Consider the following 26861-nt stretch of genomic DNA (forward strand, 5'->3'; position numbering starts at 1 on the left):
ATATTCTAGCTAATAAATCTTTCGGTCTGGCTACATTATTTGTATTTTATTTATAAATTTTTGTATGTACATTGTCAGTATATGCTTGCACATATTAAGTTGCTCTGATTAAACTTGCTAGTTAACAGACTACAACAAATTTAGGCGACTACCTCCATCACATACGATTAAACGCTTACATTTACGACTTTTATATATTCATCAAGTGAGATTTGCTAACAAATGTTTTCGTAGAACATTTTAGTCTTTAAATGTACCTACCACTTAAAAGAAATGGTTGAATTTTCATTAAAAAATATATCAAATTGACTGGCTAAGTAGGGAGTAAAATATCCACAATAATGATCCTCGTGAAATTCTAATATGTATGTATTGAAGATAATACTTTTGTCAGAAATCGATGTAGTATAATTCTTAGTATATATATATATACAGGTAATATATAGACTTTTATGACCGAGATTTCTAAACTCTAGCTATAAAAAAGTGAGACGCGCTGTACTATACCTTTCTTTTACACAATAATATGCTGCTCACGATGCATTTTGACTATTATGTGGCGGCTTTTCAGATGCTTTAGCGGCAGGCTTATCACCTACCCTGTCAGAAATCAAAATAGAATAACGAAACCAACGCAAGACTGAGTCTTGTCGAGGCCCTATGCTCCCGAGAGAAGTGAAAAAGGACAGAAAAAAGGCAGCTTTCATTTTCAGAAATAATGTGAAATTATATAAACAAACAATATAGGTATAATATATATTGAAAAATGTAGCTAAGCTATATTTAAACCTCTGCAGGGCACACAGGTCTGGGTAAACCTTGAATTTAATATATTTCTATTTTAGCTAACGACTTGAGCTTTCAGGTAGCTTCCTAAAATTTAATTTTCTATCGATTTATCAGCAAGGATTTAATAAGTTACACCTTCGGTTAGGCACCTCGGGTGTGGCTGAACCCCTACGTATTGACATGCATTTGTATGGGAATATGTAGCAATTGCGCGACATTTATAATATCAAAGGTATATAACTAATTTTAATTTCATACCTACATATATCAATGGTTTTGACATGCACTGAGCTGCCAACAGAAGAAAAATAGTCGCTGAAAATATTTTGGCTCATTTTGAAGGCGAAGGGAAAAAAGTTCAATTCAATGAAATTTATGGTAACATATGAAATGATATTTATTTATGAATTCGGTGTAAGGCAAGCAAAACATGTATAAGAGATTTTTGAGTGGTGTTGACATACTGGATTCTTGCATATAATGCAATAGAAACCATTTGTTTTTCGACCAAGCTTTTCGTCTCCTTGTAGTCAAAGATGACAATCTCTCTTCGCTGTGAGTGTATCGATTCAGGTAGGTTGTTTGACTACGATACGAAAATGATTCTATAGCCAAACGAGTAGTGAACTGAGAAATATCGGCTGAGTTATTCATACGATATTTGATGTTTGCAAGGACCAATGTGCCCGATAAAATCGTCAAAAAATTTTGTCTGGCATCACTTTTTCAGATCCCATCAACTTCCTTGCACATTTGCACGTTTTGATGTGACCATTTGATCCATGCAACCAACACCAGCTTTGTGTGCATTATAATAAATAATGGGCGCGTCTACCATTCGGAATTCGGAGTACGTTTGTTCGTGAAAAACCCAAAAAGAACAAAAAGTTTTTTCTAATAGCGGTCGTCCCTTGGCAGGCAATAGCAAACCTCCGAGTGTATTTCTGCCATGAAAAAGCTCCTCATAAAAATATCTGCCATTCGGAGTCGGCTTGAAACTGTAGGTCCCTCCACTTGTGGAACCACATCAAGACGCACACCACAAATAGGAGGAAGTGCTCAGCCGAACACCCAAAAAGAGTGTACGCGTCAATTATACATTCTCTTTCGGTACATAGTTGCTGATTGTAACAAGGTTTTCATGAAAGCCAAACGAAGACGAAAGCACTGGGCGAGAATTGTTCTCTTTCATTTCTGGTGGAATGCAGATTTGGTTGGCGTCCAACGAAGGGTTAAGTATATAAAATACATTTACTCTTATTTTGGTACTTTATTTAATTTTTAAGCACTTTAACCCCAGAGTAGTAATGTTGATCGATTCGACTAACATAGCTCATACAGGCACTCACACCTTGGGTTTATTCTGTTTTACATCAAAAGTATTTGTTAAAAATTAAGTTTTAAAATTTAAGCAATAGCAAAAGGAGAAAACTTTTATATTATTATGAAGGGTTTTCAAATGTGACGCCTAGATGCCAGTACTGAATAATTCTTAGACGGCATCTTTTTTCGAGAAAAAAAAGGACTGGCAAACTCTAGACGTTCTGTTGAGAATATTGCTGTTGCAGCGCAAAGTGTTGCTGAACAACTTCAACATGGATATCTCGACCTTCTCAACAATTAGGCATTCATGAATCGATGTGCTCAGAGTGGACGTTTAAATGAAGTAATTTTTCACATATAATTGTTAAGAGCCGTATTTTGAATGGAAATAATTGGAATTTAAATTTTACATGTTTCATTTTCAAAATCACCATTTGCATATAAGAAATCTAGGCTTAAATAAGTGGTAAGTAACTCCTTCCTTTGTTCCTTATATATTTACAAATTGATATATAGTGTATGTTAATGTTTTATTTAGAAAATTTTGAGAAATATTTCTAAACTAAATCTGCCAAAAGCACCTTTCATTGGTGATATTTATACACATATTGCCATATTTTGCTGCAAATTTCTAAATAATTTAAAATGTTTTGACTGCATATATACAAATATTGCTCCCTTAGGTGTTGAAATATACAACATTTTGTGTATACATATGTGAGGCCAAAAAAACGAAATAAACATTAAACATGTGTACGTACATATACATATGCACAATATGTAAGCTAATATAATAGCGAGCTAAGGAAAATCCAACAAAATTGTACACTACCTTTCAATGTGTATGTATAATTACATTGTTTGTTCTTCACACATACAACTCAGTTAGTTATAGAATTAAATTTATTGTTCGGTTTCTTGTGTATTTTTTTTTTTTTTTTTTAATTTTATTTTGCCTTATTTAAATTAATAATCATGTTGGTTCGGCATAACTATGTCTACTATGAATGATTTCCGTTCGTACTGACCGTCATGTGTTTCTTGGCATGTTCCAAGTGTTTGCCTGTTTTTCATTAAACTAAACATTTTATTATTGAAATTTTATTTTAGTTCCTATTGCCCTATCGAGAAATAGCCTTTCCTTACAACAAAAAAGAATTATACATTGCGCATTGTTTCTCATTTAATTTTAATAGCCTTTTATGAAAACATGGTTCATCTCCTATAAAAACTTTTTAAATACATGTTTAAAGCTTTGTGCAGATTTAAAATGATTTCAACTAATTTACACTTTTTAATCAGAATTTTTAGAAAACTTTCGGGTATATAGTTTTATAGCCCTTTGAATTTTGGTATAATAATATGGAAGTTTGAAGTGGCTCAAGAATCGAATTCATTTTTGACAATATTTTTTACTGGCGATATTCTGAAATTTTTTTGATATAACTGTGGGAACCAGCGACACTCAGTTTTAAATTTAGAATTAGATTAAAAGCAATTTTGCGCGATTTTGTATTTCACATCTTCCTGTGTTAATTATTCGTACTCAGCTTAGCAGAGGGTCTTTTCCTGACTGGACGTCAAAGAACTAATATGGTTTTAGTAAAAGCTCGCAATTTTCTACATAACGAATGCTCGAGTTGTATATGTATATGTATGTACCGTGTATATATGGTTAAATTCGCGATTACCTAAATAAAGAAAATCTTTTCAAATTATAAAATCTGTATGTTCAATGTTAATACTTAAATGCAAGAAAATCAATCATCGCGATTTATATTAGCAGTAAACACTGCTCGTCTTTTAGAAAGGATTGTCTGGTTTTTCTAAGCATCAGTAAGGTTGTCGGCTAGGTACTGCCAGAAGGGTACATTTTTTTTAGTTTGTATTTGTCAGTTTACAACGTGAAAGGTTACAGAAATGATTACAAGGCGTCTCTAAACGTTTATTCACCGTTGCTTACGCCACATAATGCGAATTTTCTGGCCTCAAACTATATCAAACACTGATTTACTGAAAAGGCTAATCAATCCGATGTGGCAACTGAAATGGGCAGAAGGAAATGGCAATGGATCGGCTGGAAAGAGCGACGACACCAACGTCAAACAGGCGCTGCGATGGAACACCCTCCAACAGACAGGACGAAATGTAGGCAGACTACGACCCACCTGTTGCAGTTCAACTGAGGCGGAAATGAGGCCTTTGAATAAGACTTGGAATGAACTTAGATCTCTTGCACAAAACCGTGCTCGACGGCAAAAAGAAGTTATTGACGCCCTATGCTCCAACTAGGAGTTAAAGGTTCTTATAAAAACCAACAGAAAAGTAAGTACCAGAAAAATTTATTTTTCATATTTATTTTGTAATTTTTTTGTTATCATTTCACTCCTTTTAATTTTTCTACTTCTAATATAGGGTTTTTCAGTAAGAGCGCTTCAACTTTTGAACTTTTTTGAATAAAACACAAACGGTTTGACTTTTTTAACTAAATAATTTTTTTTTTATTATCGAGTTTGAACATATACATTTAAGTATGAAATTCGATTTCTTTTGCATTACCACCGCGTGCACGTTTTACGAAGTCCATCCGTTGAACCCAATTTTCGACCACTCTTTTGCATAAATCGGCCGAAATTCCAGCAATTTCGCGTTCAATATTGGCTCTGAGCTCACAAATCGTCGCCGGCTTGTTACTGCAGGCCAATGACTTCACATAACCCCAAAACGGGACGGCTTGTTAAATGGACCGTAAAATGGCCGTAATGCTCTTAAAGTAGCAGCAACAGATCGATTATTTTCATAAAAAATTTGCACGATTTGCAATCGTTGCTCAAGTGTGTAGCGTTCCATGATGAAATGTATACTAATGAAGTATACAAATGAAAAGCGAAAAATAAAAAATATTGCGTCGTTCGCCCTTCCTATCGGAAAAAAGGTGAAGCGACCCTATTGAATAACCCTTTATAATATGATATCCAAAACTTATCCTTTTTCGGCATATTCGATTTTAAATATTAGTTTAAGATTTAGATTTTTTCTGTTTGAAGTTAAGGTACGTCAGCTAAAAAAATCATCAGTAAAATGGGACCCAAGCTCTGAAAAGGTTTTGAATTTATGATTTTTCCCTTCACATCATTAAACAAGAAAACTAGAAAAAATGTATGGAATTACAGTATTTTTATTGGAACTCAAATTATTTTAATATACATGTATGTATATGCACATATATTTGCAGTCAAAGTGCAATAATGAATACTAATACGAATATATTATTCTGCATGCAAAAGGTTCTGTAATACGAATAGTGGAAAATGTTACTGTCAACTATGTAATACGAAAGTTTTTTTTTCACTTTATTCACACTATATTTTTATTAATTATATCCATTAGAAATATATATAGGTATTTGTATATAAAGCATGAATTGAAGGACTATACTTGCTTCGTAGTAGTGAATGCAGTAAGATGTTCTTTGTTTTATACTTCAGTAAGGTACAGTAAGATAAAATAGACATCTGGACCACAGGGTAACTAACTACAGGGTATACAGAAGAATAAGCTTTTTGAAATGTATAGTTCCATACGAATCTTTGACGCTTCACTAGGAGTTAAGGGGAAGCGTATTCGAGAATATCCGAATCTAATCCAAACTTAGAAGCTTTTTAATTTAAAAGCAATAAGGAGCAAAAGTATTGTTGCGATTATACAAATATTTTTGGTTTTCGAATTGGTCTGACTAATTGCTTTCGATTCGCCAGCCACTTACCGACATGCGATTAAAATAGCGAGAGTTGTGTTATATATGTATCCCGCAGCTCAAATAAATGAATAAAATAAATTCACAGAAATAAAATATATACAGAAAATATAAAAACGGAGAATGAATTGGCTGAGTAGTTTATAAATTAATTGGTTCTATTTCGAGCCTTTATTTGACTCACTTTCGCAAGGTAACCTATTCAGACGGGTGAGTTATGAGTGACTCCACTATTTGGTTACTGTATTTGAATAACTTTGACCTTGAAACCTAAAGTGGTTGCACGTGGCCAGATGCGTGACTACAAGTGCTAAATTGACATCTGCCGTTAATTAGTGACATCGGCTTAGGCAATTCGCTTTGAAGTCAGAATGGTTGCAGTCAGAAACTGACTTATGCTGTGGCTATTATTCTATGCTAATTTATGGTCACCTTCACTTAAGCAAAATCCATACATTTAATATCACAGATTATACTTATGTATTTGTATATATACTTAAATACGCTTTAAAATCAGTATATTATTGTTGAATTGTCAATTCACTTTCAGTGGTTTTCGAGTTAAATAATTTTTTTGTTTTTGTTTTTCATTGAAAACGCAACATACTTTTTTTTCTTACAGTACTTAAAAAAATACAACATTATGGCCCAAAAAAAATTTGCATAGAAATTTAATAGTCAATAGTAAATAGTTAATAATATTATTTTTACATTACGAGGGTTAGCCTTTTATATTTTGCGGCTTTGCAACATTACGTGTGATGAGCTGTAATTCGATATCTTTATGGAAAAAACTTATACGGATTTGCATAAATTTACACGTAATGTTTTCAGTAAATGTAAAACATCGCGAGATAGGAATTGTTCTCGTTGGATATTGCATAATTTACCGTTTGCCCAAAAAGGACTCGTGTCGATTGGTGTAAATAAATGTTGAAGAAATTAAGTTACGGTAATTCAAATCGGTAAATCTATATATATATAAGATGCAAACAAAACAGCAATCGAGAAAATGAATGTTCCAAGGCGAGCTTAATCCAACAAAAATTGTACGCGGAGGAAGCGCCTCATATCCCAACTGTAACAGTAGCAAAACCTACAACTGTGAATTCTGAGTAGTAGTTTACCAGTTGGTTTACCAGAAGTTTTTGGCTAATTTACGAAAACCAACCGTCGAAGACGAATCATCCTTCATCAAGACATCACCTATCGACGCACACAAGAGAATTTTGGAGCATTGAATTAATAAGTCATCCACCCTACAGCTCTGATTTGGCACCTAGTGATTTCTTTTTGTTCCCGAATATTAAAAATAAAATGCGAGGCGGACGTTTTTAAACGCCTGAAGCAGCTGTAGAAGCTTATTAAACAGTTCGACTTGGAGACATCCACTTTTGGGCGGCAAAAGTGCTTTGTAAATTTGTTAAATCGAATGCAGAAGTGTAATGACTTCCAAAGAAAATATTCTGAAAAACAAAAAAGCTATTTTCATTAATTATTATTTTTCTGTGTTTTTCATTATTGGGCGCAAAATGTAAGAGGAAACCCCCGTACTTTGTTTTTACATAATTTTGAGAATATAGGATAATGCCCCAAAGGAATTTAGAATTTGTTTTACATTTAAAATATAATTTAGGAACGCTTCCGTTGAGGTTCTCCACCAAGCCATTGCGTCGGTGCGCTTCGTAGTTTGTTAAGAGGTTTATTGCTAAATAGAGTGGCCAGATGATAAATTACCCATGTCTCTATTAGATATGATTCCTAAAAACTTGTAACTGTTTCTTAAGAGAAATTTATATTAAAAAGAAAAGGTCAATTCCTTGTTGAAACTGTGAAACAAAAACACGACACGATTGCTGAAGAAAGCAGCTGTCAGAAAATAATTCCAGCACTGTTTCGAGCAACGCTTGATTTGCATGGAGCATTGTGGACATAGCGTATATGTAAGTATTTATGTATTTTGAGGTGACTGTAAGTAAATTAGTGTGAAATTATAATATAATCCAATATTTCAAGACACCCATCCTTTCTCTTTAATAGCTACGCTTTGTAAGCTAAAGCAGAAAAAATTATGAAAGGAACAAGATGGGATTTTGCCTCAGCTTACTTAAATATATGCAAAACTATTGAGTACGGTTTTTCCACTTACCACTACCACCAAACAATTTAGCGCTAAAATCATGAAAAATATAAGTAACTGGTAAACTTCCTTTCTAACTGCAATATAAAAATACATCTTTTTTCGTGCAAAATATATGCAGGGCAGTTTCGTGACCCCAACAATATAAGTGATTTTTTTTAACCGAATAGTTAAATATTCAAGTGAGCTAGTGAAGGTAAGCTAAGCGCGCTATACCGGAAATAATTGAGGGCAACATTCAAGTAAGTTGAATATTTTATGCGAACAAAATTGGAATTAATTTTCGCTTATGAGCGAAAGTACGCACACATATACGAGATTTGTTTATGTATGTATGTATATATGTGTGTAGGTGGGTTGAGGTATGCAGATATAATATTAAAATCTTTAAATTACGTGAGTACGTCTCTATGCCAATATGTCGCTCATTATTCATATACGATCTATGTGGTAACCCTCTGCCGGAAGTTTTAAGTTCTAAGAGTTACCACTAATATTTGGAAAGTTTCCAAATCATGCTGATAAATTGCAAAATTTCTCGCACGAGTTGCCTGCGCAGAGAAACAACCAAAATCTAACAACGTCAAATTGAAGCGCAAAACTAACTTTAAATTGATCAAGAATTCCCGTTATGGTGGTGGTGATGCGCAAGCAATCTGCCAAAAATCAACTTGGCCTTAGTGCACACTTACCGTTAAGTTAAATCAAGTAAACTGTGTTAGTATGTAGACACTCGTTTAGCGGTGAGAGGGAGTGGTGAATGTGCTGAGTTGGTTATTTCAAGCACTGGCGCCCGTTCAGCGCTGGCAGGACGTTGTTTTGAAGTGCTCTAGGCACTATTGACTCTTGTGTGCGGTGTCACTTGTGGTGGTAGCATGAAAACGTGTCACGGACATGTAAAACTACTTTGATGGCAAATGTTAAATTGCACGAATTTGATGGAGGCGTAAAGTGGAACTGGAACGTGGCTAAATTTATTTTGCATGACATACTTGGCATCTGGCGTAATTTAAAGGTTGGACAGCTTTGCTGATTTTGTGATATTAGTTTATGTAAAATATGCTAACCAAAAAGGGATTATCAAGTTTTTATTATAAAATAAGTAAAATTATTTCAATAATTCGAATTGAGTTCTAAATTTAGTACACAAGATACGATACTGATGCTTTGGGCTCAACAATGGCGGCTTCTCTTCTGCCTTTTTTAAGCTGGATAAACATGCGAAGTGAGGAGCTGTGGGGTTTATGAATTTCAATTTGCCCGGGTGCAGAAAATACAATGTAGAGAATGCAAAAGTGGCGCCATCCCCAGTACCATTTTTTTGTTCTGGGTGAATGTGACTGGATCGGCGGTTTTGAGTTACGCTTGCACAGAAAACAAACAAAATAAACCATTATTTGAAAAGTAAGGTGAGGCTAGGTAACGGTATTAGCCACCCACATGAATCAATCAGGGCATATTCTGATTTAAAGTCGAACAAAAAAAAAAAAAATTATTAAAAATTGTTAAAGTACGAATGATAATAAAGCCTCCAAAGGTAGTTTCTTCGTTGCTTTTTAATTGCTTTCACTTTCCTTCGTTTGTTTTGCTTCTGTTCACGATCAGTGTAGATTACGTAATAGAATTGCTTATGAGAGGGGGCGCTTGGATGAAGAATAAAACTCGTCCATTCTAATGCCATTTCAAGGGGTTAAAGGGATAAAAATAGGAAATATAGTGTTATGAAAATCCCTGAAACGCTTCGCAGCACTGATGACGTTTTATTCTAGATTAAAGTAAATTTTATTGTGGCCGCCGTAGCCGAACGGATTTGTGCGTGACTTCCATTCACGAGTACATAGGTTCGAGTCTCCATGCATTGACATAAAATAATAGAAAACGTTTTTTCTAATAACGGCCGTCCCTCGGCAGGCAATGGCAAACCTACGAGTACATTTCAGACATGAAAAAGATCCATTTGCCATTCGGTGTCAGCGTAAAACTGTAGGTCCCTCCATTTGTAGAACAACATCAACACGCACGCCTCAAATAAGAAGAGAAGCTCGGTCAAACACTTAACAGAAGTGTACACGACAATTATTAATTTTGTGTTTTAATTGAGGAAATCTGAGTCTTGCCGTTTTACACGTCCCGCAACATAGCCATTACATTTAAGACCTTGCCATAGTTGACAAATTACCATTAAAGAGCTACTTTTTAGTTAAAATTTTTTTTAATTATAATTTTATTTCCATTTTTTATTTCTAACAAGTCTACTATTTTCAGAATTACTTGCATTCTTATGAAAACTATTTTATCTGTTAATGAAAACTGGATCTCCAAGTCGCCAAATTCAAAATTTCAAAGCAATTTCCATTCACACTGTCACCAGATAGCATAAACACAAACCACATGCTTTCCATTGTTTGCAGTCAGAGGGCAGATCAAAAATTAAACTCAGATAAATATGCTGAATGTATCTAGTTTGTGGGTGACTACCATTTGGTAGCGCTAGGGTTTGAAGCCCGCTATGAGCACCAAATACCAAAAATTATTAAACATTTATTTTATAATAGCAGTTGCACCTCGACAGGCAACGGCAATGAAAAATCATAAAAAATTATCACAAATAGGAGAAAGAGCTGGGTCAAATACCTAACACCATATATTATATAATATTATATATTTATTATATCATTAAACCTGACAAATCTATTTTCATGCTGAGTTCATACAAATTCTAATTTTATCTAAGGAAAAACTGGCGAACTGCGAAGGGTAGTGTCGAAAATTGAATAAAGGAAATTGGCTTAAATTAAATTATTAAATTCACACCCTTAAGCTTGTTGAATGTCCTTCAGATTACAATACATTTCAGGCAAAAGGCGGATGTGTTATAAAAGAAAAATGTCAGGTTTGGAAATATGAATTGTGTGAATGTGCACATTTGGGAGCTCTCAAAACTGCTACTTTGCTCTGACTAATCAGAAAGTATCAATATGCGATAACCCAAGTATAGAAACAGCTTGAGGCTCAAAGTGCAGTCAAAAAAACACCACTAAATGGATTTAATAGTAAAAAATATTAATATTCATTAGAATTTATTGTATCGAGTACAAAGTAGGCCCTTCCGAAATAATATACTTAAAATTTCCAATAATTCAAACATCAAAACATACTGAACGCATTAACACGCATTTTTCAGAATCGATTTCAGTTTTCGCAGCGAGGTCTACCTTTTATTTTCCATCGATTGAAAGCGGCACCTCGAAGTGTTTGAATTTTGGAGAGAAAAAAATGTCGGTCAAGTGGATATGGTAATTCTTCGGTGATATTTGTTGACTTCGTGGCCACAAATTCGTTTACATTTATACTCGTGTCTTGTGGGATGGCAAAATCTGCATCGTGGTGTGAAGTCTATGCATTTTTTCCAAAAGTCTAAGGTTTTAGACGAATTTTTTTTTTAATTTTCACAATCTCTTTTAACGAGTATTTTTTTATCTACAGGAATATAAATAATTATATTACATAATTTAAGCATCTAGCAAGCTACCAAGTTTTTTTAATCATCAATTGCTTGTTCTTTTTTTACAGATTGTCAGGCTAATTCAAGCCAACTCAAAAACTATTTTTGGTTAAAAAGTTAATTAGTATATTTTAGTATAATAAGTAAGAAATTAGTACTATACTATATTGAATGTTGCCCTCTCCTGCAACTGTACGCACTCTTAGAAATCATACGAGGTGTGTTCAAAATGTAAGGGGAATTTTCATTTTTCTCAAAAAATATTTATTTATTCCTCAATAATCTACTTGATATCCTTCAAAGTAGTCCCCATAAGACATAATATACTTGTGCCCGCGTTTTTTTAAGTCCTCGAGGCAGTTATGATATGCAGTTTTTGGTATGTTTTTGAGTCTCTCAGCGATTCGGCTTGTATCTCCTCAATCGTCGCAAAACGCCATCTTTTCGTGGGTCTCTGCAATCTTGGGAACAGAAAAAAGTAGCAGGGCCAAATCTGGTGTATACAGTGGCTTAAGCATAATAACGGTTTTGTTTTTTGGCCAAATAATCTCTCACAAGCTAAGATGAACGAGCAGGTGCAATATCGTAATGCAAAAGCCATGCATTTTTTCCACAATTCCCGGCGTTTTTTTCGTATTGCTTCACGCAATCGGCGCATAACTTCAAGGTAATACTCCTTATTTACCGTACAACTTTGTGATAAGAACAACTGATGCACTACGCCATGGTAATCGAAGAAAACATTGAGCAAAACTTTGACATTTAATCGTGCTTGTTTTGGTCTTGGCTCTCCTGGACTCTTCCATTGGGATGATTGGGTTTTGGTTTCGATGTCATAACCATAGTTGTATATCCGTGATTCGTCTCCAGTTATGATACTTTTAAGCAAATCTGGATCATCGTTGACGTCATTCAATAATTCCTGAGTGATACTCATCCGACAAAATTCAGCAATTTTGGCACGAACTTCTCTGCCACATGCGTCATGCTCAAAATTTCAGAAAATATTGTATGAGCCAACCGATATGCCGACATCCTCAGCAACTTCTCTAATTGCGATTCGACGATTCTCTATAACAATTTTCTTCTTTTTCTCAACATTTTTATCGATTGTGATGTGCTGGAGCATCCAGTCACATCTTCCCGATCTTCTGCGAAAAGCTTGTACCACTTGTAAACATGTTTTTGACTCAAAGTACTCTCACCTACTCTACTGTCAACATTTGAAGTATTTTTCAGCAGTTATTTCCATTTTTTACACATAATTTGATGCAACTTCTTTCGTCCATTTTTTTCGAAAGCAAAAAATCGCCGAACACGCGAAACTCTTCTTTTTTTATGCCTCTCACAAACAAATTACACATTTTATATTGCTAAAACCGTGAATATAACTTGGAGATGAGTGTAGAAACATAAAAATAAAATAATAATCGAAAGTGGAATGCACGTAGCCCGCGAAATTTGAAAATTCCCCTTATTTTCTGAGCACACCTCGTATGAGAGGGAAAACGTAGAATAGCTAAGACTGCAGAAAATTTTGAGAATTTCCTAAGGAAAAACAAAAGCAATTTTAACAGTGCAAACAAGGGCATAGATAGCTAAGATGGCAGAACAATAGTATGCAGTTAAGTGCAGAAAAAGTAGTATTTAGCAGCAACAAGAAAAAACTGCTGGCAAAGTGAGCAAGAAAGTGGAAAGAAAGCTTTGCATTAGTGCAATTCCTTCACCGCCTTGTGCAGCAGCTGCAAATAATTGCATAGTATTCGCAGATTTATAATTTACTACAGGATGTTCCTAGTGGAAATATATTTTTAAAAATTAAATTAAATAACAGCATAATATTCCCCATACATATGCAAAGAATACAGCTGCAGTTACAATCCTTGGCCGTATATAAATCCGGATCGTTCCGGTAACGTAGAACCGACTCTCGTGGAAGTAGCGGCTCCAGTGATTTCAGTAAATCACCAGATGGCACATAATACTAATTATTAGTTCGGAAAGAATCAATGGGCTGCTAAAATTAAAGATTGGTCTTTTATGGCATCTGTTCAAGATGTTTCTCCATTAATAGTCTTATACAAACGAAATACACTTAAAACACTACCGAAGCGAATTAAAAAACTGACTATGAATACCACTACTAGAAATATTAGCGTCAGTTTACGGGACTCGACAATGTGGAAAACATACGAACGCTATAAAGAGTTCAAAATGGGCCCTGCCAGTCATCCAACTCTGCAACTTATGAAAAAATTCAAAAAGGGAAGAGAATTATTCTCGGAGATCGTCGTGCGAAATTCAGATAGATATTAGCCGTTTCTGTTGTTCCACTTGGAACACTACAATGCCATAACGGCAACGGTACAAAGTTTTGGACATGAAAAGAGGCTTGTGTCGCGAGTGTGCAGTAAGTTTGATCTTATAAAATAAGCATTGAACGCTCTTTAAGAGGTTTTAATTATGAAATCTATTTACTCCGATTTAATTCGATTTCGCTTGTTAATTTTATAGAAGCAGTTAAAATTTACTTCAAAAATGTCAATATTAAAAAAAATGTCAAAATTTCGTCTTGAAAAGTGGTGGATATTTTCAGTTATTCAACAGAGGCGCGAACAACAATGTTTGAGACGACTAGCTCTGAACCCGTCTTAAAAACATTGCGGCACGATTGTCACTGATCTTCATTTGAAAAAAGTATTGGAGCAGCATTTGAACTCATGTCTAACTATAGCAAAACGGAATTTTGAATATAAGTAAATAATAAATAAATAAATAAAAATTTGGACCTTCGGAATTGAAGCATTGCATTGAAGAATTGAAACCTACACTCAACGTTATATGACGTCAATAATTCGTTAGTTTCATGTATTGTAGGAAAACATATTCTCAGATAAAGCTCATTTCCATTTAAACCAAAACACGCCACACGAAACGCCCGTGGAAAACTATTTTAAATGTCGTCTTACAAACTGGCATGCCATTTATTGTTGCGACAGAAATCTATTATTTTTTAGTATTCAGGGAAAAACTTCATATGCGCGCGAAACTATAGATTTTATATAATATATCAGGTTCGGTTTTTCATTTTCTCTTCACTTCAAGTTTTCAATGAACTGCAATATGGCTTTAAAAACTTATACTCACAATTTGGTATTGAGATTATTATTTATGTGTACTTTATTTCATAAAAAGTAAGTTCAACTATCAACATTTTTATTGAATAGCCAGACGAACAAAATTGACGATTATCACTGGAGCAGGTTAGTGGGCTAAAATTTGCTCGCGGTAAACGATGCCTGCCGCAAGAGACATCTAAAACAATCACTTCAGCTTATTATTTATAATTATTAACTCAACGCTAGTAGACTGAGCGAAACAGCTATAGAAACTTACTGACGATGAAAGTGTTTGGTGACATTTGGAACACTGTTGACATGGTATTTAAATGAATATCAATGAAAGGTGAACAGGTCGCTGTGCTGAATGCCCTCATAATAATAACAAAAATGCATTAATTTCGACCCAAAACAGCGTACATCACTAGCCATAGCTTTCATTCATCCCTCAGCTAAGATATTCTGAGGAGATATTCTGTGAGCCAACTGATCCAACTTTAAATGTATTCCAAAGACTGAAAGTAGTGGCTTGACAAGTTCTTCACTTGTTTAGACTATCCACCACTTCCCCACTCTATGACTTGAAGCATATTCATCGCAAGCAGTTATAAACTATCGATGACTTTCAGCGGTACTTTTCTTCAAAATATATTCAGTTGCAAAGTTAAGTGTCGCCCAAGCGATCATTTCTGGGCATGTAATCCTATAATTCCAAGGCTTGGAAAAAGGCTAGGAAAAAAAAGAAATTTTTAGGTTTCGTACACAATAGCTATTTATTTGACCCTTACATGATTACAAATATAGCCCCGATATTCCAATCAAAACATTTGCTGGGTGTACAATGTTCGAATTAATCCAAGCTTAGACGCTTCTTTACAATGTTTCCTCAAATTTTTATCCTTTGCAACAAGCAGCCGCCGTAGTCGAGTGGGCTTGGGCGTGACTATTATTCGATAGATCCGGATTCAAAAGCCACGGAGGGTATGAAGCATTAACGATTTTGCTAATGGTGTTCACTTTTCAGCAGGTAATGCAAATTTCAAAGTAAAGTTCTGTTACGAAGAAGGTTCTAATAAAAACCATCTGCCGTTTGGAGGCGACATTACAATGTTGGTGCGTCCAGGAATGGAACAACGTTAAGAGGCGCACCACAAATTGGAGGTGAAGTTCTGGCAAGCACCCAAAAAAGATGTATGAGCCAATGTATCCATATACAATATATACTCGTATAAGCATATGAACGTAACTGCGTTTTTCCACACAACTTCAGTTGCCAACCACGGCGTATACGTAACTTGCATCGAAGGTATGAGCTGCCAATAAATTCACAATAGACCACTAATGTCTGCTCTACTTTCACTTGCTGCATTCGCCGAAACTTTAGGATACTTCATTTCCTACAAGTTATCCGATGAATAGAAGTAGTAGAGAATGAAGAATGTAAACGCAAACACGAAAGTCAAGTGAAAACTTTTCGACATTATCGTTAATTGCACTTTAGATGTTGGTCTTTGTGGTATGGATACTGCTGCTTTTATTTTATTTTCAACTCTCCCTATGATACGTGTAACTTTGAAATTCAGTGCAAATGACTATCCAACGAGTACAACAAAAATAAAGCTAGTGCTCTGAGTGGCAATGCTATGTCACGTTAGTCACTATGTAGCGCAAAGTAGTGTAAGAATAAAACAATCACACGAAAAAAAAAGAAAAAAAGACAGTCAAAAGCTGCTGCAATAGCCACTTTGCTTTAACTTTAACCCAAGTTAAAACATTAAAAGCAAAAGTTTAAAGTTAATTTGTGCAATTTTAGCACAATAGTTGCACGGCATAGTATGCCAGGCATACGTAAATATATTCATACGTACATACGAGTATGTACAAGCTTACAGGTATATCGACACCGTTCGACTCTGTGGAAAGTTACCAGCTTGTTTCTTTTTTGAAAAGGACTTAATGTGTTTTCCAAAGCCGAACATTTTAGTTACTAGCGATTCAAAGTGCGCTTTTTTGTAATGAGTTTATTGCTGATAATTTTCAAAAGCTAACATCAAAAAGTTTACTGATAGCATACAAGTGACATTCACTCACTCCTGAGCATCTAAGATTCAACGAAAATGGTAAGATTTTGTTGAAATCCAAGGATCTAAGTAGATTGAAAATATGCTGAAATAATGCATTATTCAATTCAATTCAGTTTATTCGCCTATGACATCTTAATCTTACAGACTCGATGCACAATGTGACAATTATAACTTATTTGTAATGAAACATAAGCTATTACATACAAAGTCAAATAACTACTCTAGCCATTTGAATATTCAATTGTAGGTTGAAGTACAGATCTTGGCAATGAAAAATCATTGCTAATTCTTTTATGTATTAAATTCCGAAGAAGTTTGAAGATTGAAAGTATTGTGAAATTAGTTGGGAACTGTGGAATTAAATGAATATTGGAAACGCAATGTTTTATTTGGTACTCTACTCAAGCAGCTCAGGGATCTCACCGCATAAATTATAAAATATTTATTTATTAAGAATAAGAGCTTACAAAAATTCCGAATTGTTACGAATTTTCCTTCGTTAAAACTCAAATAGGTAAATCCCTTTCAGTAACTCTTCTGAGTTCGATCACTAGATTGCCAAAATAGGAAGTTCTCGTCCGAGGCTTTTCTAATCTTTTCCTTAGGGGGGATTTGTAAGTGCCGGGCTCGGAAGCTACCCAGAGGATACGTGGGCTAATCCCGGACGTTGTGAGCTGCTTGAATCTTATGCAGAAGAATCGTCCTGGCCACTCCCAAGTGGGGAGGTATCACTTTGTTTCCAACCCTTTACATTACATGTACGCGTTCACTTTAAGACTGAATCACTCTACTAATTACTTTTCATTTATTCGCTTGAGAGTGCAACTTCCAACTGATGACCTTATCGGCATGCACCTTTGCTTATATATATATGCTTAGTAGCTATCGAAATTTCAAGACTTGCAGCTCGTATCATCTGGCGAATTCTATTGTAGTAGCTTACTAAACCCCGTCTGTGTGATGTAGTCACCTCTTATTTTCGTCTAACTCATCTAGTGGTAGACCCAGAAAGTGTGCTCTGTCTCACTATCAAGGCAGGATAATTCATGTTTTTGTTTTGGAATCTCGTTTGCTATTGTTGCCAGTCGGTTCGCGAAACTTCTCGTTCGCAACAATATATAAGTATTGTTCTTAGAAAAACAAGTTTTAGTAACCGTAGTAATCTCCGAATTGGTCCATTTGCAACAGAACTCCCATTTACAAACGCTAATTGGATGAAGGCGACCTTCACACTTAATTCCTCTTCGCTGTTAACTGCTCTAGCCGTTCTCGCAGCAGACGACTCACACTTGCATTGCAACTGCAAGCGATGTGTATGATGTTCGTCACTTGCCCTCACAGCACTTGGAACACCCTTGTTTTGCAACCGTTGGAGCCAGTAAAGACGTATACGTATAATGTTCGTTAGTTGGAAGGCATTAGGGGCTAGGTATAATAGATGGCCAGCATCTGCATAACTAATATAAACTTTAACGAACCAGAAATTCACCTACTTTTCTACTACCAATATTTTAAATTTATAAGCATAAAACAGGCGCTATATGAAGAGTTATAAAAAGTTTAGTGGACGAAGAGTAAACGGAGTGAGTTTTCATGGCAGACCTTCAATGCTAATCCAGTTTTGAACTAGTGAATTAAATAGAACAAGCCTTGTGTGTAGGTCTTTAAACTTCTCCGCTTACCGGCGTAAACACATAAAGTTCTTGTATGCCTATGGCAAGAAGAGCAAAACAGGTATCAAGCAGAGCCCCCTGCTCAAAATCTTTAACTGCAGTGAGCTGAAAATTTATTATATTTAGGTTACTGCGCATTGAAGCCAAAAATGGTCTATGGTGGATCATCATCATCATTTTAAGGCTTTTTAAAAATTGTGGCACATTCCGGGGCTTATTGTTCCATAATTCATATGGGTGTACGGCACTACTACCAAGGAGGTGCAGCCGTTTTCTGCCTAGTACAAGGCATTTACAAAGAATGTGCTCTGAATTTTCTGTATCCACAGAATCGGCATAGTATGGTCTCAGAGAGACCAATTTTGTTTAAGTGGTATCTCAGGTTACAGTGGCCTGTAAAGTAACCAGTTAAAACTCTTAGGTCTTCTCTGCTGATTAAAAGAAGCTTATGAGAACTCCATCGATCCATCGATAGAAATTGTTGCTTTTGCCGCTGATCGATAGAATTTCGCCAGTGTTCAACGAATATCTTCTCCTCCTCCCTCCCGAGAAATTTGTTAATGTGGCCCTTTGTAAGTCCACAGAAAGGGTCAATACTAATTAGAGGCGTATTTGCGCCTTTGTTAGCTAGATGGTCCGCTATTTCATTTCCCTCATGCCCCCGTTGTCCAGGAACCCAGCCTAATAATATTGTGCTGAAGTTCCCGAACATGTTGAGGAGGTTCAGACAGTCGTATACCATTTTTGAGATGGTTACAGTGATTACATTAACGAAACCAACGTAAGACTGAGTCTTGTCGAGGCCATATGCTCCCTAGTAGAGTGAACAATGAAAAAATAAAAAAATGCGGCCTCGGTGGTCTAGCGTAAGTGCACTAGCCTGCCATCCCCGAGGTTGTGGGTTCGAATCCTATGGAAAGCACGGTCCTCGCATTTTCCAAACTTACCTACTTTCCTAGTTTCTAGTAAAAAAAGAAAAACAAAAAAATAATTCCTCAACCCCAACAACCTTATCCTTCCAAACCTTACTCCCGCACAAAAAGTCAGCGCATTATTTGCATTGTGGCTGCTAAAACAAGCAAAAAAACCAACAAGAGGAAGCGGGCAATCGTGGTAATCGCGCATACACATCAAATTTAGCGAAGACCTCAACCATCTGTGTGATCCTTCTGCCAGAAAAATTTGACACACAGATGGCGCTTTAAGCAGTAAGAAGGCGTTGTTCCTAAGCAACGACAGGTGGACATTCCCACTATTTAGGACTGGTAGCGGCAGGCTAATCACCTACCCTGTCAGAAATCAAATTGATTAACGAAACCAACGCAAGACTGAGTCTTGTCGAGGCCCTATGCTCCCGAGTCGAGTGAACAAAGAAAAAAAAAAAAAAACAGTGAGGTGAGAAGGGTTTCCAAAGCTGTCTGCAAGTAGGGGTGGTAGGTTACTTGGTTTGGCCAATGACTATGGAGAAAAACAGAATTGTGAGGCAACTTCAGCTGAAACGTCTCGGGAGTATTCGCTAGCCGAAATCTGCATGGCAATTTCACATATATTCACACAGTCGTTATTTTTTTTCATATATCACTAACATATTCTTATTTTTTTCGTAAACAAATCAATCCATAACTCCTGCTACGTCAGCCCAACCGCTGATTTTGTCAAATTCGCTGAGAGCCGGCTAAACGGTCTGATATTGGTCACACCATTAATGATCTTTACACCATGGCCTGAAAATATGTAAATGTGGATTATTCTCATTTTTTTACGGAGACTTTCCTCACACATATCTGAATGGCATGTATTTCTGCAGATTCGGAAGATTCTTGGGTAAAACCCCATGCTATCAGAACTGCAATAAAATGCAATAATTTGCGAATAAGTGTCACTTGATTTTTTTAGCAAATAAGTGCATTCAGTTTTTGTATTCTATGACTAAGACTAAAAAAATTAACTCGCTAAATTTTTGTGACTAATTATTAATTTTATAAGTCTTTTTGGTTAGCCATTAGATTGCAAGTCTCGTTTTGAAGTCAATTAAAGTTATTTGATTGAACTCTCATATTAAAGCCATTTGCAGTAATTTTTAGTCGTTTGATATCAGGTATAGTTGGGCTATAGTCAGCAACCTGCATTTTAGCTGCATTATATGAATCACTACATATTATAAAACAAAGTCGCTTTTTCTGTCCCTATGTCCCCTTATACGCTTAAATCTTTAAAACTACGCAACGGATTTTGATGCGGTTTTTTTAAAGATAGATTGATTGAAGAGGAAGGTTTATATCTATATAATGTGAAGAAATATATAAAGGGGGCGTGGCAATCGGTCAAAATGTAGCAAAAAAACATAAATTTTTTGTTTTCACGGCCATAAATCATAAACGAATCAACCAATTAAAATGAAACTTTCTTGAAGTTTAACTTTGAAATATTTACTTTCGTCCTGCATGAAAAAAAAATTGATTTATTTGTTATTTAACCAAAATTGTTTAAACAAAAGCAGCTCTTTTTCCCCAAAAAAGCTGTTTGTGTGTTTGTTCGCTGTCAATCGAATGAAGCAATAGGCGTTAAGCGATAATCTCACCACACCTCATTAATGTTGAATTACATCGTATGGTGACGTATGTATGTATGTATTTACGAATCGCTCGCATTATTTCATTTCGGACATATGTACATATGTATCTATGTATGTACTGAATTCCATGTAATTATATGTACATACAATTTTTCAGCGAAATAAAACGCTATTTTCAGGTTCTATATTAGTAAATCGCACATAATTATTGTAAAATACAGTTTTTGAATAGTTTTTATTGATTCGGAGCGCGTTTAGTTTGCTATCGATCCCATACAATAACATTTTTTGTCATTTACTTTTTACGACAACTAATAGCTTATTTTCGAAGCGATTTCAACAAATAGGTACAACATTAATCCTTATCCAATTAAATACCTTAAATACATTGTTGTTTTCATATAGATCTATGTATATGGGTCTTTACAGCATATAATTAAAAACAATATTTTTCAAGATATTACATCAGTAATTAGTAATTGAGATCTACCGGAAAAATTGCGTTAGCTGTTGCGTCATCCGGCATTGCCGCTACTCTTTTGGAAAGAGTCTTTTAGAAAGAGGCCGAACCACACACTCTACAATCAAGCTCCCGCTGAAAATCGCCACCGATGATGATAATAGCGTCTGTAGTGTTTCTAGACAGAGCAATACAGGAAAATTGATGCGTGACTGCTCATTAATAGTCTGGGACGAAGCTATCATGTCAAACAAGACGTCTGTGGAAGCATTGGATAGGACAACACGCGATTTGCACAACAAAAATTCACCTATGGGTGGATGTACAATTCTGTTCTCAGGAGATTTCCGTCAAATCCTACCAGTTGTGACTCGAGGAACACGTGCTGACGAAATAAATGCTTCGCTAAAAAGATCCCACCTTTGGTCGCATGTCAATAAATTAGATCTTAAAACTAATATGAGGGTTTCGTCATCTTCACGTGAGAACAGGCTATTTCCAGAGATGCTGCTAAAAGTTGGCAATGGAGAATTAACACAAAGTGAGGGAAGGATTAACCTAGAAAACCTTTGTGTTTTGATAGACAACATCCAAGAGTTAGTCAACAATGTCTATCCAGACATTGATAACATAAGTTATAAGACAATATCTTGATTTAAAGAAAGAGCTATTCTGTCACCAACTAACGAACAAGTAGATAAAGTAAATAACTTGATTATTTCAAAGATTGATGCGCCAACGAAAATATACTACTCGGTCGATACTGTTCTCGATTTGGAAGAAGCTGTTCAATTTCCTACAGAATTTCTAAATTCTTTGAAACCGTCTGGACTCCCTCCTCACAAAATGGAGCTGAAAATAGGTTGTCCTGTTATTTTATTAAGAAACCTAAGTCCACCTAAACTTTGCAATGGCACGCGTTTGATGGTAAAATCACTGAAAACTTTCATAATAGAGTGCACAATACTCACAGGATGTGGTACCGGAGAAGATGTATTGATTCCCCGAATCTCTCTGATACCATCGGATCTACCATTCCAATTTAAACGCTTACAATTTCCGGTAAAGACATCTTTTGCAATGACCATTAATAAATCTCAGGGACAAACCTTCAACGTTGCAGGCTTAGATTTGAGTGTTGACTGTTTTTCACATGGCCAACTGTATGTCGCTCTTTCAAGAGTAACCTCTAGAGAAAACATGTTTGTATTGTCTAATGACAAGAAGGCTATGAACGTTGTATATAAAGACATTCTGTAATATAGTAATTGTTGTAAAAATAAAATAAATACATATGTAAAAATGCAAAAAGTTAATATGCAAAAATGTAGGGTATGAATTTAGATATCCCAAAGATAGCAGGAAATCTTCATGCTATAAAGAAAGGGGAATTGTTTTACTCCAAAATTTAACGCGTGCGGGCCACGGGCAATAATGAATAAGCCAAAACTACTGGATCGATTTTAATCATTTTTTCAGTGAGTGACATAGGGTATATATTTTATACCCGTGCGAAGCTGGGCGGGTTGCTAGTAAGTAATAAAGTAGTGAAGTACATATTTGTTTAATTTTAATTTCTACTCTTCTACCAGTCTTGTAAAAAAAAAAATTAATAACATTTGTTGTAAGAAGTGACCAACATTATGCATGACACACTTTAATTGCACCGAGTAATTAATTACTTCGTAATGCGTATGTGATGTTGACGCTCTCTAAATATAAGTACATGTGTGAGTGCACTGATGTCTATGCGTATCGCTATGCAGAAAACGATTTGCGTTATGTATGATATTCAGTGATACCATTGTTGGCTCAGTGCTATGTCCTGAAGCTGAATTAAAAAAATCTTTTAAAGGTAACTTACAAGGTACAAGGTAGATAAGTCTTCGGCGATAACCATACTGCACCGTTATCCTACTGTAAACCCTACAATGCACCCCTGCTTCGCTCAGCCGCCGTGGAAATACCCTTTTTGTGTGAGTCATCACTTTATACTCCAAGTCGAGAATGACAGCTTCAAGCAGTAAAATAAATCATGGCTTATAAGTTCCTATTTCCTGCTCTAAATGATTACATGTCATTTATATAACTTAGCGAATTGGCAAAATCTGAACCAATTCCCAACTCGGTTTAAGGGATTATTGAATCCGCTCCTGTGCCTTTTCTTCAATTTTCTAATTATTGATTTCGCTTTATCCATGCTGAGAGTGATAGTAGCTGTAGTAAGAGTAACAACAACTATTATAAATGACACTCTACAACAACAATGAATGAATGAAGGTGCCGAGTAGCGCGAATATCCTTCGTTGGGAAGGTGTATTAAGAGCAAGCGTTTTGCACACGGCACACTAAGTCACAACAATATTTGGGTTTGTGGTAACTAAATTATTAAAAAGTGCCTTCTATTTGCTCTACGTGGGCTTGGTAGGCTTAGTTAAAAATTAAGAAGAAGAGTGAAGGCAGAATAAATTTGGTTGCTGAAGCAAATAGAAGTCTGATATTTTAATTTATACAAATCGTTTCATAGATTTTTGTAAATACACTGATGAATGAAGTCATTAAGTGACTTTACCAAAGAATTAATTAGTTATAATTATGAAAAAATTCTAACTGAAATTTAAACTTAATTTGTTTAGTTTCTATTCAAAACATTAGTCAATGACTGAATTCAAAAATTCGGGCCATTGATTGTGATTTCAACGGCAAATGGATTTTTATGAGGAGCTTTTTTATGGCAGAAATACTCACGGAGGTTTGCCATTGCCCACCGAGGGACGACCGCTATTAAAAAAAATGTTTCTGTTATTTGATATTCATGCACGGAGACTCGAATCTATGCACTCCTGAATGGTAGACACACATCAACTCGTTCGGCTACGCCGGCCGCAATGAATTAAAGATATTTGGAGACTTAGAGATAGTCACATGAAAGCACTTGACTTATTGACTTTACAGCTTTATGCCACCTTCGACCGACAGATGGTTTTTTTTATTACTAAACTTATTACACACACTTCCCCAATTTTTGGAGCCCTGTGAGCATTTGATATCCTTGAATTTTTTTGGTGTTTTTTTCAAGAGAGATGTATAATATACATGTAAGTGAATAGTAAAACAGGTGCGCTCTTATAATAATTTGTGGTATTTTCTACTTATGAAATGAGTAAAGATTATCTTCCACCGTATAAATTGAATTGCAACTGTGTCTCAATACTTTGGTACTCACCACTGGGTAAGATCCCATTTTCACATTCTTTGCCATATCCATCATATCCAGTGCTAAGCGAGCAATGCATTTGGCGTGGTCCTCGCAGTGATCGGGCAAACCAGATACGGCCATATATTTGTCGCCAACTGTCTCTACCTGAAAGGAATGAATTAAGATTTCCAAAATATTTATTGAAATTACATATAGGTATAAGAGCTGTAAAGAAGTTTGAAGCAAAAGTAGTATGATATTTCCACATTGCAAGCAATTAAATAAATGTTCAATGTCAATTAATCCCGTAGAGATTAATCCCGAAAGCGGTATATATTTGAGTGATGTTAAATGTAATGTAACTTATGTAATGAAACTTATGACACAAACTTCTCGTATGGTGGAATCATCGGCTCATATTTCTTTAAAGACGAGGTTGGCTCCAATGTAACAGAGATAAACTATCATACTTTTTGATGCCGGAAATTGAAGCGCGTGATATCCACAACTATTGGTTGCAATAAGATGACGCTATTTGCTATAGAGCCCATGAAATAATGGACTTGTTGTGTCGCCTTTTCGATAAGCAATTTATGAAAATTATGTGATATCACACCTTTGAACTTTTATTTGTGGGGTTATGTAAAGTCTAAATACTTTGTGTGTAAACCACGTTCGATTAAGGCATTGGAAGTCAAGGAGTCATTCGATATTTGAAAGGGATTATCTTTAAAAAATAAATATCATGAATGGTTCTACACAAAAATAATAAAGATTGACCAATAAATTTGAATTTTCGTTATTTTATTTCAATTTAAAATCCGATACCTCTAATGTAATGACCCTTTAGGTAGGTAGGTAAGACGGCCGTGCCGTTTTGATACCATAATCTGGACTACTAAATGTGAAAAGATTTAGGGAAGAGTAAAACCGTCTACAGTCATCCAGTGCTGTTGATGTGGTGGAGGAGAGAAAAGGGATCTAGGCTGGAGAAATTCTTCACGCCATCCACAAAGGGCACGCTAAGGAATCTCAAGCGCCTAGTCGCCAGAGACGGACATTTGCAGAGAAAGTGTTCCACAGTGTCTTTCTCTACAGGATCCCCACAGCTTCTGCAATAGGTGTTGTACGGAATTCTGAGCTTCTCCGCATGAGTGCCGATCAACCAGTGACCAATGAACACCGCAATGAGTTTGGAAATTGAATGGCGGGGGATTCCCATCGCCTTAAGCCTTCTGTTTCTGTCGTATTGAGGCCATAGTATTTTTGAAATAGCACACGATGAGACAGACCTCCATCTGTCTTGCGCTTGTTTTAGAAAGAAATTGTATGGTTTCCCTTTAACAACGGTCAAGGGGACACCGATGTCTGAGAAGGGGGCGGCAGAACCGGTTCCAGCTGCTGGCAAGCTCATCGGCAATTTCATTTCCCTCTATATTCTTGTGCCCAGGAATCCAGATAAGGGAAATGTTTCCTGCACGTTCGAGACGTTTGAGTTCCTCCTTACAGGAGTTCAGCAGAAAAGAGCTGCAATACAGCGACGACAGGGCTTTGATCGCAGCTTGACTATCGGGAAAAATATTAATGTCTCCCTCCCAACAGCGATCGCGAGGTATTTTGCATGCCTGCAGGATCACGAAGACCTCTGCTTGAAAAACGCTGCATGTTTCCGGCAGTTTAAAGGAGACTGACATGCTGGCTGATTTAGAGTAAACCCCCGCTCCCACTCCAGACTCCATCTTGGATCCGTCAGTGAAAACAGAGGTATCTTTATCCGTACCGACACTCTCTTCTTTCCAATCTTGCCTGCTCGGAAAGATATTCCTAACACAACCCTCAAAGCATAGTTTGCGGATGGAGAAGTCAGAACAGAGAAGGATCACCCTTTAGTTATATATTATATAATCTTTTTTTCTTTCCTATTGAAACTGGATACAAATGAATTGGTTTTGAAATAATGCTTCATGTTAGAATTCGAATGGACTCGAGCAGGGTTACTTTTATGCCTTCCAAAATAAATTACCCAATAACTTAGCGGCCACCGTAGCCGAATGGGCTGGTGCGTGACCACCATTCGGAATTTACAAAGAGAACATAGGTTCGGTAAAACACCAAAATTAAGAAAAACATTTTTCTAAAGCGGTCGCCTCTCGGCAGGCACTGGCAAACCTCCGAGTGTATTTCTGCCATGAAAAAGCTCCTCATAAAAATATCTGCCGTTCGGAGTCGGCTTGAAA

The 26861-nt window shown here is 35.9% G+C and overlaps 1 protein-coding gene across 2 annotated transcripts in view; it reads right to left on the reverse strand.

Moving 5' to 3' along the window:
* The window catches only part of LOC128854757 (guanylate cyclase soluble subunit beta-1), an 88258-nt gene that overhangs the window by 6450 nt on the left and 54947 nt on the right, over nt 1–26861 (reverse strand). For both annotated transcript variants that reach the window (XM_054089127.1, XM_054089126.1), the window contains exon 12: nt 24652–24789. In XM_054089127.1, the coding sequence (XP_053945102.1) occupies nt 24652–24789 (138 nt within the window). The remainder of the gene's footprint in view (nt 1–24651; nt 24790–26861) is intronic.

The sequence above is a fragment of the Anastrepha ludens genome, chromosome 2 (genome assembly GCF_028408465.1).
Source record: "Anastrepha ludens isolate Willacy chromosome 2, idAnaLude1.1, whole genome shotgun sequence".
Taxonomy (NCBI): Eukaryota; Metazoa; Arthropoda; class Insecta; order Diptera; family Tephritidae; genus Anastrepha; species Anastrepha ludens.